The 13,892-nt window shown below is 49.0% G+C and overlaps 1 protein-coding gene and 1 long non-coding RNA gene across 3 annotated transcripts in view; one reads left to right on the plus strand and one right to left on the minus strand.

The window, feature by feature from the left end:
- MARCHF3 (membrane associated ring-CH-type finger 3) overlaps positions 1 to 13,892 on the plus strand; it is a 129,626-nt gene that overhangs the window by 114,557 nt on the left and 1,177 nt on the right. The window contains exon 4 of the mRNA XM_036070345.2: positions 7,581 to 7,790. Within this exon, the coding sequence (XP_035926238.1) occupies positions 7,581 to 7,790 (210 nt within the window). The remainder of the gene's footprint in view (positions 1 to 7,580; positions 7,791 to 13,892) is intronic.
- The window catches only part of LOC118521659 (uncharacterized), a 94,299-nt gene that overhangs the window by 56,098 nt on the left and 24,309 nt on the right, over positions 1 to 13,892 (minus strand). The gene's annotated exons all lie outside the window — the stretch shown is intronic.

Consider the following 13,892-nt stretch of genomic DNA (forward strand, 5'->3'; position numbering starts at 1 on the left):
CATCTTAAAAAAAAACAAAAACACTTGAACAGAAACTACAGGTTTTTCACCTTGTAGCAACAAAATAACGTGTAGATATTTCTCTTCGAAACCTTAAAAGACGGATACATAAGGATCTCTACTCCAGAAGGCTAAACGCAGTGAACTTCAGGACCTGATGTCTACCCACCAACAAAAGTGTCTCCTCACCAATTTTCCGGTCAGGGCTAGTGGCATCCAGATGTTTATTCATTCATTTTCATTAAACGCATTGACTGTGCTCCAGCCCTGCTCTTAGAGGGAGGCATACAAGGACGAATGGAAATGAAGTCCCTGTCATCACAGAGCTCTCAATGAAGTAGGGAGCAAAATATAAGCAAGTGAACAGACAAAGAGCATCTTTTCAGAGTATCTTGGGCTCTGTAGAAAATGTAGCCAAGCACTGTTTGTAGGCGCAAGGAGTGTTTGCAATTCAAAGGTACCATTTGAGCTGAGACCTAAATGATCGGAAGGAGCCAACTGTGCAAGAATCTGGGCAAAGCCTGCCCCCTCCCCCCCGTATGGGAACAGGCATAGGTAAAGGTTGGACATGAAGTGGGAGAGAGAGTAGAAGACATGGTCAGAGAGGTAGGCAGGTGTGAGGTCTGGTCTTGTAGTCCTAGGTGAAGAGTACGGACTTGATTCTGACCATTAGAGAGCCTTAAGCAAAGGAGCAACATGCTCTGATGGATGGATGTTCAAATTAACCCAACTGATTTTGGAGCCAGACCATTGGGAAGCCAGAGTGGAAGCAGGGAGGCTATTGCCTCCCACGGACGAGATGATCATGGCGCAGGGATGGCAGCCAGGGATGTGGAAGGAAGCACAGAGATTCCAGATACCAACTGAAGGTGGTGCCGATAGGCGAGGTATGGAGTGTAAGACAGAAAGGAAAGGGCCGGCTGAGCAACTGGGTGGGTGGTGATGTCATTCACTGAGATGGAGGAGACGTGGAAAAAAGTATGTGCTAAATCAAGAGTTCTGTTTCGGACAGATTGAGTTTAAGTCGTCTGTTAGTCATCTAAGTGGAGATGTTGAGTGGGCTGTTGAATACGCACATCTGGAGCTTTGGAGGGAGGCCAAGGCTGGAGAAGGACATTTTAGGATCACGAGCAAATCCTCTGTGAAGTTTTCATTTGAGATGCGTTTCTGCAATCCTGGTTAAATGGATATCCAGAGCAAGCATCTCCTTCAGCTCCCCCAGAATCAGAATTTCTTTCTGGGTGACTTCAGCTGTCCTGGAAATTCACTGACAGACTGGAGTTCAGGGATTTAAAATATCGGTAGGACTTTGTTTGGTTTTGTTCTCTGTTGTGTCTCAAGTGAATGGAAATGCATGATTTTCATGTTTCATCGTAATCTCTAGATCATGCAAAGGACCCGTCACATACCCGTCTGATCACTGCACTGCCCCTTTGACCTTTCAGTTCCCCAGGCAAGCGGACAGCTTAGTGTGAAATGAGTTGGGCTTCGAAAATAAGACCCATGCCAAGGAAGGTAAGCCCTTGGTTAATAACTCTGCCAAGTGCCAGATTAACAGGAGACACTCAAGCAGATAAACCCATTGAGAAACCATGGTGCAACCTTGCCTTCTTTTTCCTTTTCCTCTCCATAAATTTGTGATGGTTCTATCAGTTGTCATCCCTTCTGTAAGTTTCTTCCATTCTCATGATGGTTTCTCATTAAGGAGATTCATGGGGAAGGTTGTAATCAGTCAGAACTATTAGCCACCAGAGTCTAATCTGGCTCCAGTACAAACTGACCTGCACACGGTCCTGTCTACCTTGAGGATTTAAGCCAATTAACTCGAAGCCTGGGAGACAGAATCTAATGTCCTAGAACTCTGCACCCCCTTCACCCCTACCCCCTGAGTAAGGGACTTAAATTGACACTGTAATTATATCCGAACCCACAGTTAGCCCACCTTGGAAGGCATCACTTGTGCCCGGCTCACCTTGGATGTTACACTTAGGGCCGGTGAATGACTCTGTCGCTGGAGGAATGCTGCTTACATTCCCTCTGCTGTTTCTGGCCCTATGGTGCTGATCGCCATGGTGGGGTGGGGGGGGGGTCTGTTTTGTTTAGACTGTTGGGCTGGTTTTTGTACCTATTTGCAACATCAGATCAGTCTCCTGGTTCGGGAATGGGTTAGTGATTGGAATGAGATCACCACAGAGAAATAGGCAGCTCACTGCCAGGGCTCTCAATGGCACAATCTCTGTGCTTTATGTTTCTGATGGAACCAGAGAACAGAAGGCAGGAAGGGTGCCCGGCTTGCCGACAAATCCCCTGGCCGCTGTGTGGGTGAGCTGGCCAGGTGAGCGATGCCATACAAATTAGTACTCTTAAGCATCAACCTTGGCTTTTAAAGCACAGCTAACCACCAAGTCTAAGCAGAAGACTAATGTTAAACTAAAGCGCCTTCAAGAACGATATTCTAGTTGCAAAAGCTGTCCACAAGTGGCAGGATAAATTAGTATCAGGCACCCAGGGGAACTTCGTACACCAATAAACACATTGAAGGTATGCGCCTCCTTCTACCCACTTCATCCCCTCACCACCCACTGCTGCCGCCTTCTTTTTTTTTTTAACTAAGAATGATGATAGAATAGATTATTTTGGAGCACCGTCTTTGGAGCTAGACAACATGGATCAAAGCCAAGGCCAATCTTTTATAAGTCGTTTCACTGCTCTGTGCCTCAGTTTCCCTATCTATAAAATGCTGGTGATAATAGTAGTACCTCTTTCAAAGGTTATTGCAGAGTAAATCAGTTACTTCACGTAGCATAAAGATAGTGCTTTGCATATCATAACGTGTGAGTAAACATAAGCTACTGTCATTGATTGAACATTGTAAATGCCGGATGTGTGAGATTCGAGTGATATAAAGCGTCCACCTCAGGTCAGGTGGCAAGACGGACACACAAATCAACCTGCCATTCTGCCCCGGCCTCCTCTGTATTACAAATATGAGAAATGAAGATGCTACTAAAGAATAGGTCTAATACTCTGTGTATAATAAGTATAACTGATTAGAGAGGCACAAGGCATAACAGCAAAAAATCAAATTGAACAATAATTGAGATCAATCTTTTGTCTATTATGAATTAGGCCACAATGTCTCTGAGATTAAAGCCCAGACATTAGACCTCATTGTGATGTGGTAAAAGAATTAACATACAACAGACTAGTAGCCTAAGAATATTTTTTAAAATTACCATAACATCCTGGCCAGCCAATCCTTCAGCTGTCTGCTGAACCAGTAAAACAGCAGGACTTACTGTATCCCACCTAGCTGAAAATTTGCCAGAAATCTAGTGCACGCACACACACACACACACACACACACACACACAAGTGCCATTTGGTGCAGAAAGAAAATGTAAATATGGAAAGCAAGAAACAGCAAAGTGAGGCTGGCTTGAATCCCACCTCTACCACCCACTTGCCGTCTATCCTTAGGTGAATTAGTAAACTCTCTTCTCCCCTGTGTCCGAATCTGTAAAATGGGGATAATGTGAGCACGTGCTTCACAGCATTATTGCAAGGCCTCAATGAGATGGTGCATAATAAACTCAACTTTCTAGCCCTGAGCTTGTCCCAGCCATAGCTCAGTACTGTTGTTTTTTGTTTTTTGTTTTTCCTGCTGTAGTTCACAAAGCACTAGCTGGACACTTCCCTCCCCAATTCCCTCTTCTCTCCTTATCTCTCAGTGTCCCTCACTCTCTCTCCCGATGTTTTGTACACAACTAATAAATACATATTTATTTACATGGGTAATCCATGTTCATTTGAGAAAAGCAAGAAAATACATACAAAGCAAAAAAAATTAAAGACGACTCATGATTCCACCACCAAGAGTAGCCGCTATTTTGCTAGGAATCCTTCTGGTCTTTGTCTATGTAAATCCACTCCATCTACGTAGGTGTAAATGTCTATGTGCTTGTAAATACATCATTACCTATACAGGGTCGTACAATACATTCTGTCCAGTAGAACTCTCCTCCTGCTCAGCAATATATCACGGCAGTAAATATAAAATGTACATTATCATTTGAAATTACTCTATGGTATTCTAAATAAATTCTGTAATATATTTAGACAGTCCCCTTTCACTAGAAATTTGAGGTGTAATCAGATTTTCTCTGTTATAAACTCTGCTTGTGTAAATATCCCATATCAACTTATTTGGATACTTTGGCAAAGAGCAATTTTTTTTATTCATCAACAGATATTGCCAGTGGTCTTGTTCATGGGACCTGCATTTGTGTAAGAGATAAATAACATTTGGGGTTCTGAAGAAGTCACAGATTTTAACATAATACTACCTATTTAAAGAGCTTCATACCTGGGGCACCTGGCTGGCTCAGTCAGTAGAGATGCAACTAGTGATCTCAGAGTTGTGAGTTCAAGCCCCACACTGGGCTTAGAGCTTACTTTAAAAACAAACAAACGGGCGCCTGGGTGGCTCAGTTGGTTAAGCGACTGCCTTCGGCTCAGGTCATGATCCTGGAGTCCCGGGATCGAGTCCCACATCGGGCTCCCTGCTCAGCAGGAAGTCTGCTTCTCCCTCTGACCCTCCCCCCTCTCATGGGCTCTCTCTCTCTCCTCTCATCCTCTCTCAAATAAATAAATAAAATCTTTAAAAATAAAAAATAAAAAATAAAAAAATAAATAAATAAAAACAAACAAACAAAAAACACAAATGATTTCATACATAAATATGACCCAGGAGTAAATAACATAAAGAGTAAGCTAAGCCAAAAAGATACATATATATATAGTTAATAATGTGCAGAATCCAGATATTAGATGATCATGTACATATAAAAAGGCCTAGAAATTTTTCAGGAATATAGAAAATCAAAGAACAATTAGAAAATGAGAAACTGGGAACCAGTAGTAATGCTAATCTCGCCTTTGTGATTTATCTTACACCAGACAGAGATAACCAATGATTTGTAATTACTTCCTTCCACACCTGAGTCATTTCATTGGGTAATGTCAACGGCCACATAGATAAATAAAATACTAAATTAATTTTCATAAAATGTATTCAGAATTCTCCAGCAGAAGGAATTGGGGAAAGTCTTTGCCAGGAAGTTCAGCTTGTCTGCTTACATCTGTTGCATACTTATTGAGAATCTACTATGTTTCAGCAAGTGAGGACACAGAGAAAAGTAGGCCAGGCTTCCAGATCTGTTTCCAGGGAAAATCTGCAAGAGGAATCAGGTTGCTGCAATTTGGGGAACATTGTTTAAGGATCTGGATTTCTGAATGTCTTATAATTTTAATATTTTTCAAATATTTTACAGATAGGACATCTGAGCAAAAGTAGAGAAATCTGAGTCTTCTCCTCACTTTGACCCCTAAATCACATGAAGCAATCATTTAACCTTGCTCCATAAAGTTAGGAGAATCACGCCCGATTTCTACTCTCCACGTCATAGCGATAGTCCCAGTATTTAGGCAAGAAAATGTAAATTAATAAGAGCTTGTTGAATTTCTTTGAAGCTGCTGAGATGTGTGGGGTAACATGACAATGCGTGGCAGGGTCACTGTCCTTTGCACTTGGTCACTTAGGTATTTCTGCGAAATTTTTCTATTGCTGTATTTCTATTGAGAGAACACGTCATCTCCCCATGATCTATTTACTCGGGTCCATTTTTGAGCTGAGGTTGACTTCCTTCAGCCTCTCCGCACACTTGTAAGGTGGGTGGTCCCTGGAAAGTGGTGTGCTGGGCACTGCGGGTCACTTAGCGTTTGCCTCAGCCAAACACTCAAGACCAGGCACCTCCCGGAAAACCTCTTCCCTGCCTTTTCCCTCCTGTCTCTTCTGCTCACTCCCTGAGGCTTCTGCTGGCCCTCACGCCACTCTGTTCTCACCTCGCTTGCCCTTTCCTCAGCTCTTCTTTCTGTCTCTTCCTCCCGCCCTGGAACATGGTCTCCCCTTCACCCTCCACTGTGCACCACCCCGTCCTGTGTCCCCTGTCACGCTCATTTCCCTCCCACCAATGCTTGTGCGGGAAACTCAGCCCTGGCCACCGGGAGTGTCTGCTCAGCAGCCTGTAATGCTCCCATCCGGGGGCCAGCCGTGGCACCGCAAAGCCCCCATTTGCTTATGGGATGAGATGGAAGACACTTAGCCCACGTCTCTTCCTACCCCATCAACTGTGCTTGAGCCCCTCCTCTGAACCCTTTGGCCTCGGCTAGTACTACACAGGGTAGTGAGATGGGAGTATTGGGAGACATGTTCCAGTGCTAATCTGAAGAAAAGCCCCCAGGCCTCATTACCATTATGCACCAACACCAATATGTAAGCATGACTTTTCCCAGAGTGGATTATGGAAAACATTTCAGCAGGCGTTCAGCAATTCCCTAAGTGGGAGCACAGCAACTCTGTTTCCCATCCTGTAGGAATTCTCATGACCGGTCTTTCAACAAGCACAAAGTTTTCACTACCCTTTTTGGGGCTGGTTCAGCCCCAAAATTGGGCAGTACAGTTAGGATGTCAGGGTCCTAACACAGGGAGGGGCATTACTGAGTTCATAGAGTCACATGAGTCTCAGTCTGTGGGGGATCCCCAAAACCACCCTTGGGCTCCTATGATTGACTAGAAGGCCTCACAGGAATCAGAAAAGTTCTTTTCCTCATGGTTACAGTTTATAACAGCAAAAGGATACCAATTAAAATCAGCAGAGGGAAAGGGTCCAGGGGGTAAAGTTCAGGAGAAACCAGGCGCAAGCTCCCAGGTGTCCCCTTCCAGTAATGTCACACAAATCTGCTTAATTTTTCCAGCAACAATTTGTGACAACACATACCAAGTGTTACCACCCCAAGCCTTGGGGTCTAGGGTGTTTATTGGGGTCAGTCACATAGGCATGCAGCGCCTGCCTGTCTGCCCTCAGCTCCTCAGACTCCAGCCCCCCACGGTGAACATAGGTGTTCAGCATAAATCACATTGTTGGCATAAATGATTTCATTATACTCTTAGCATACGGCCCAGGGCCTCAGGCATACAGAGACACTCATAAAAGCAAAATATTGCAAGGACTCAGAGCTCATCTCCAAAGAGCCCATCTTGAAAACGGGTCTTTCTGGGGAACATGCACGATTTGAGCAACCCAGGCCTGCTGAGTTAACCCCTTCCTGCAGACATTCCCAGGGTCAAGACACTGGAAGCCTTTGGCCACACGACAGCACTTCTCGTATCTCAACTCTTACCTTCTGGAAATAATATCCTCTCTATCTTCCCATAGGGCCAGTGTTCAAAATAATAACCTCTGAACTGTTTTCAAAAACAGCAAAGACACTTTAAAATCACGATTTTTATCATCATCGTCACTGTCGTCATGTTAAAGTATTATCAATAATCACTGTTATCCGGGGAGGCGGGATATGGAAATGAGCCCTTAATGCTTCCCTGTGATCTCAGAAAGGTCCGAAGCGCCCGTGTCCCGTTTCGGAAGACAGAGGCACCCTCGAGAGTGCTGTGTCTCCGCTCCACGCCGGCCTCTAACCGTGACCTTGCTTTTCTCCGTCTCCCCCTCTCCCCCCGGCAGTGGCTCCGAAACCCGGGCCCCCAGCATGAGAAGCGGACCCTGTTTGGAGACATGGTGTGCTTCTTGTTCATTACGCCGCTGGCCACCATCTCGGGCTGGCTCTGCCTGCGGGGCGCCGTGGACCACCTGCACTTTAGTAGTCGGCTGGAGGCCGTCGGACTGATTGCACTCACTGTGGCACTCTTCACTATTTACCTCTTTTGGACACTAGTAAGTATGGCCCCGGGGCCGGGGGCTCGGGGTAACTGGAGCCGGCAGCCTCCCAGCTGGTGCAGCCTTCCCCCGGGTTGTAGCCCGGCCCGCTTGCCCCGCGGAAGGCAGATCTGCGGGTGATGGCCGGAGCGCGGGACGGGGTGATGCCCGCGCGTGCGTGCGCGTGGGTGTGCGGGCGTGCCGCTGGGAAGAGCAGGTGAAGGAAAGAAAAAGCCCCAGCGCCTGAGAGCCCGTCAATCAAAGCCATTTCCCTCCTCCAGGGTTCTGGGACGCGATCCGCGACGAGGCACGGCGTTTTCTTTCTCTAGTGTATGTTCCCCACTTTTGCTGGGATGGTAGCGGATTAGGAAGGCTGCACTTGGCCGCTGTGGCTGTCACTGTCCTGCTGCTGCTTCTTTTCTTCTTACTCCCGGACACAGCCTAAAGTCTCGGCTGGACGTGGAGCGGCGTTTTGCCGGATGATTATTCTGTGTGCTGGGATATTGACTCCGCTGCCCATAAAAACGCCAATTTATCTAGCTGAGAAGCCTCCACCAAAGAAACCCATTTCCCAATAAGCGTGCCTGCTGTATACGAGGCAGGATTCTTAAACCCGTCCGTTTTTTTCATTCTTAACTCCTGAAGAGAGTTGAGTGCTTGGGCAGCGGTTGGCACAGCATTGATCTCACTCTTTCTGTTTCCCTCCGGGAGCTGCGGGGAAGAACGTCACCCCCCTCTAGACTCGTTTCAGAAACCGGGCGCCCTGCTTCCTGGCATGACTCTGCTGTGCCTGCTCATTTCTAATCTGAGCACGTGCCATGGTTACTTAATATATGTTTCCTGTCCAGAGCGTACCATTCTCTTACCCCGTAGCACGGTGTCAGCATGTGGAAGCTTCTAGCGCTCACTCACACGTGCCCCTTCGCTCTGTCTTCCAAACCCTGTCCCAGCAAGGGCCACTCCTGCCCGGCCGACCATAACCCTCCCCCGCCAGCTCATTTCCCTCTTGTTAGTCCTGTGACTCTTCAGCTCTGTACCTCCCCTCGGCCGGGGGGGGGGGGGAGGGGTCAGGGGGGTAAGTAGAGGCACACGTCAGTCTCAGTAAGAGGGACGTGGCTCCAGCCTTGGTAAAGACGGGGCGTTCTGATGCTTCGAACTCTCTCCGAGTCCCCTGGTGGATTTAGGCATTCTGCTCCCAGCCTCATGACGCCCCACCACCAGCAGAAGTATGACTGCCTCCTTTAAAAGTCTGCTGCCCAAGTGGGTCCTGATTCACTGTGAATCAAGCAATGAAGCAGACTCACTCGTCACAAGGCGGTGGGAATGGGAAGAGGGTTAGAATAAGAAATCAAATCACCTTTAGCACTAACTCCCGGTCAGCTGCACCAGCTTGGAAAAGTCAGTCCAGGGCTCTGAGCCTCAGCATCCTCATCCGTAAAGTGAGGATGACAGCAATGCCCATCCCGCCAGCCTCCCGGCTGCTTAGGGACCGAAAGGAGAGAACACCCGAGGAAAGTTCTCTGGAAAATAACTGTCAGTTCTTACCATGTTTACAGGTTTGCTAGTCTACGATTTTTCTTAGACGTGTATGGAGGATGAAGGATGGTTGAAGATGTAAACCTAAGTGTTGGGCTTTCAAACCAATTCAAGGCCTTTTAAAAGGAAAACCTGCTTTGTAAAGCATACGTTCACCTATTACGAAAGAGGAAAAGGCGGCCGGGGGAGGAAGAAAGGGAAAGATTTCGTTGGGGAAAGCGGATGTGACCGTTTCATCTCCCATCTCAGATGAAAGGGGGCTTGGGCGGAAGGGGTGCCTGGAGTGGGCTCTTTCAGGAGACTGAGAACATACTTCATTCCAGAAACATTTCCAAGAGGCAGGGCCGCGTAGTGGAAAGCACATGCATTAGAATCCAAAGGCCCTGCGGTCGGACCCAAGATTTAGCATCCTAAGAGCTGTGTCACTCTAAACAGGGTACTTCACCTCTCTGATCAGCCTTCCCCTTATGCAGAAAGTGGAGGAATGGTGACAGCCCCTGGGTCACTGGGCTACCGTAAGGACTAGGTGGGGTACCTTCAGGAACGTTTATCAGAGCACCCAAAATAGGCATGGGGCTTTCTTCCTCTGGACGCCCAGCCGGCTACAAGAGGCAAAGCTGCTGGAGGGGAGGGAAGGCATTCTCCCCTCTGATGGGTGTGGACACCGCACTGCAGAGCCCCTGAGCCAGAGGTTCCTGAATCCGGGCTAAGTCCCTCCCAGATAAATGCTGTACTGAGCCGCCCTGGCAAGAGCCGTAACTCAGGAGCTGACAGCACTTGGAAAGTGCCCTCCGGCAGAAACCCATTGTAAACAAGCTGTCAGGCTCCCGGAGAATATGCTGTGAAAATGTCTTAGATAAACAAACACCGTGTCAGTCCCAGCCTTCCTGGCAGGGCCCCTGCCGCCAGCGCTGGGAAGGGGGACCCACAGCCCCGCCTCATCGCACCTCTGCAGTCCGTGCCCGGCCCTGCTGCCCCCCAGGGAACTGGGCCTTCTGGAACCTGCCGTGTGGAAGCCTGCATCTGGGACCCGCGAGCCCAGGGAGGGGTGCCCTGGAAACATCCCTGCCTACATCACAAACCATTTGAGGTCCAGGGACAGACATCATCTGAGTCCACACTCGGCACTAAGTCGTCACCTAAGTTGGTGGCACTTATAATTAGCCCCACGCTGACAGGTGGGGGGACCGGGATGCCGTGCTGCAGGGAGACCCTGCGTTCACTACATCACCGAGGCAACAAGCGGCGCCCAGCACAGAAACTGGAATGGAATGAATGAGCGACCTGTTTCCTCTGGCTGACTCCCAGCCCCATGGGGTAGTCGTCTGACGTCTCCTTATAAAGTCGGGAGACCTCCGGGAGGACGCTGCCCAACGAGGGTCACCGTGTGCACGCTGGCTGAGCCACAGCCCACACGGCCCACGGTGGCCTGAGGGTGTTGAGGGTGACCCCGTGTCCGGTCCTTCTCTGAGGCCCATTTGCTCTCACACAGCCCGCCTGCTCGGTGCAGCCGGAGATCGGGGAGCTGGGCCGTTTCTGGGAAGACAAGGCCCTGGCCCCATCAGTAGGCCTCAATCACACCATAACCTCCGGAGAGAAAGGGCAGAATAAAAAATAGGTAATGCGATTTCCCACCCCCTGCTGTGACGTTACAGCAGACCTTAGGCCACAGCCCGTCACCTCCCTGCCAGGGACAGGTGGATGCTAATGTAATCCTTCCTTGCCCCGTCCACGTGGCTACAGCTCTTTGTGGATCTTTGTGGATCTGCCACGTTAATATCCTTTGGATGAAGAAATGAATACACCTCAAGAAAACCATCCCAAAAGAAACATTTTTAGAATAGTGGCCCTGTGCTCTTTCTTCCTCTTCTCTCCATAACACAGACATTTAAGGAGCGCCTGGGTGGCTCAGTCCGTTAGGCGTGCAACTCCTGATTTCGGCTCAGGTCTTGATCTCAGGGTCATGAGATCGAGCCCCGTGTCGGGCTCCCGTGCTAGGCATGGAGTCTGCTTCAGATTCTCTCTCTCCCTCTCCCTCCCTCTGCCTCTCCTCCTGGGGACATCTAAGAGATATCTAAACCAAGTTCCCAACGTTACAATTGTCCTAGCTTCTTTTTGTTTTGTTGTTTATTCTTCCCTCACTGCCTCTTTACTCCTCTAAGTCAACCCTTCTTTTTTCCTATTCTGTTCCACTGCGGTAAGGGAGTGTCTTGGAGCTCCTGGCCCAGGCTCAGCATTAGCCCAGGGCATTTGCAAACCTGAGGTCCCGTCTGCATTAGGCCCAAGTTCCTTGATTTTCCCCAATAAGGAGTCATCTTCATCTGATGCTTTCTTCTCATTGATTGAATTTGCCTGCAGACTGTGATGGTTAACGGCAATTAAGATAGATGAATGCATAATAAGACCTCATTTGTTTGTCTGAACAAGCGGGCTGATTTTCACGCCTCCTGGCCAAGGAACCAGGAGACCGCTAAGTCGTTGACTCCCCGGGTTGCCTGCAGGCAGCAGCCTTCTCAGGCTTGCAAGGATCTGCGAATCACCTGGGGATCTTGTTAAAATGCACGCTCTGATTCCTTAGGTCTGGGCAGAGCCCAGAATGCTGATGTTCTAACAAGCTCCCGGGTGACCCACAGCCACGCTGAGAGCAAGCGAAATAGCGCTTTTTTTTCCTTGTCCCCCCACTTCCTCTGTGTCTAAGAAGGAGCATCCACAAAACTGTCTTCTTTTCCGTATTTAACGCATCAAAAATAACAGGCCGAGAACACTACCGTGTGTGAGGCACGGTGCTGAGTGCTTTCTGTGCGCTCTCAGACACCACTCTTCACGTTTTGCCGACAAGGAAACGGACGCTTGGGCGTGGCAAGCAACCCTCCCGGCGTCACGGAGCCACTAGGCAGAGGATGGGGACCCAGGCCTGGGGTGCCAGGCCCGAGAGCACTGGAAAAGGTGCACCCTGCATGCACCCGCGGCCACTTCTAGGCCTACCCGGAGGTCCAGCGTGCACAGCTCCTTAACACACAGACAAAGCGTCTCTTGATTTGAAACCCAGCCTTCCTAGAAGATCTCCAGATTCCGGTCTTCTTGGACTGCCAAAGCTCCTCATTAGTACGAGTCTGCCTTCCACTCTTTTACCCGCTCTTGGCCCCGAGCGGCAGGCCTTCCCGGCTGCCTCGCCCACATTCGGTGAGGAGACCAAGCAGTAGCGGGACAGAATCGATACATGAGAATCAAGCTTGGCGAAAAAAAAATACAACCCAAACCTGATCCACTTTGGCATGTTCAGGGCCTTGTGGAGAAAAGCACATCTGTGTGAGTTTAAAAGCTTATATTTTCATACGCAAATCTCTCTGGCACTCGGCCTGTGGCATCTGCTCTCTAGCCTCGGAAATTTAAGCTAGCGGCCTTGAATTGCGCGATCCTGCCAGAGGACCAATAAGCCCTTTCTGATCCAGGGCCTGTGGTCTCTTCTGCTTCCAGAAATGCTGAGTTCCAACCATGGAGTCAGCCCTCTCTCTGTGACCACCAGGGACCCTGTCCTGGGGTCAGCCCAATGCACCCACCCCAGATGATTAAACAGCTCATGCCGGGTCATCTGTCAGCCTAAGCTCATAGGCACCTTCCTTCCCAGTACCTACCTAGTCATCTGCATGCTTTCAAACTGGAACCTTTCCCCATTTTTCAAGACAGTCCGCGCATCTTCAGAAGTACAGACTGAACTTCCCGGGCAGTCCACCCAGGCCGTACGCCAGCCTTCTCGAAAACGAACGACAGATGTATCTCATTCCAGGATATTTACAGGAGAAGCAAGTACTTTTCGGCATAGTTAAGCCACCATTGGCCATCAGTTTACTGCTCATAATGTAGATTATATAAGAGAGGCTTAAATCTGAAACAGGGTTGCAATCAGAAAGCGGAGGATATTTATTCACTCAGCAAACTCTACTGAGCAACTTCTTAAGCGCCAGGCACATGATAGGCGCTGGGCATGCAGTGATGAATACAACCCAAGCCCTGCTGTCGAGATGCTTCTGGAGCAGGGAGAGAGAGACACAAATACACTGACGTACGGAGCACTTGATGCCATGCTGAGCTAGGCACGAGGCACTGCAGGTGCCCAGGGAAGTGGATCCTACCCCAGGCTGAGGCTCAGGAAGAATTTATCCAGGGACTTGGTGCCCATGCCGAAGCTTATCCCACTGGAAGCCATAGAACGCCGGAGCTGCGGGCAGTCGGGGATCACCTATCGGGGCCCCGCTGGTACAGTTGTAAGAGTTGTGCATGGCACAATTCGAAGGGTACCCTTCCTGAATGTTGAATTGTGCAGTGTCCAACCTGCAGGAGGGGACATGACGCCCAAGCATCCCTCTCATTTAACAGAGAGGAAGCTGAGGACCAGAAAGACACATGGCCGAGGTTAGCGCCGTACCCACTCTGCCTGGCTGTCTGTAGCCAACCTGCTTCACAACTGATGCTTTGGGGCCCAAACGCTACTATCCCCAAACTAAATCCAGCCTCTGAAGGAATCTCATTTCCTAGTCATATCCTAATTGTTTCCACTCTGAGGGGGAAGAAAGGAAGCCACCC

This window comes from Halichoerus grypus, chromosome 2 (genome assembly GCF_964656455.1).
Source record: "Halichoerus grypus chromosome 2, mHalGry1.hap1.1, whole genome shotgun sequence".
Taxonomy (NCBI): domain Eukaryota; kingdom Metazoa; phylum Chordata; class Mammalia; order Carnivora; family Phocidae; genus Halichoerus; species Halichoerus grypus.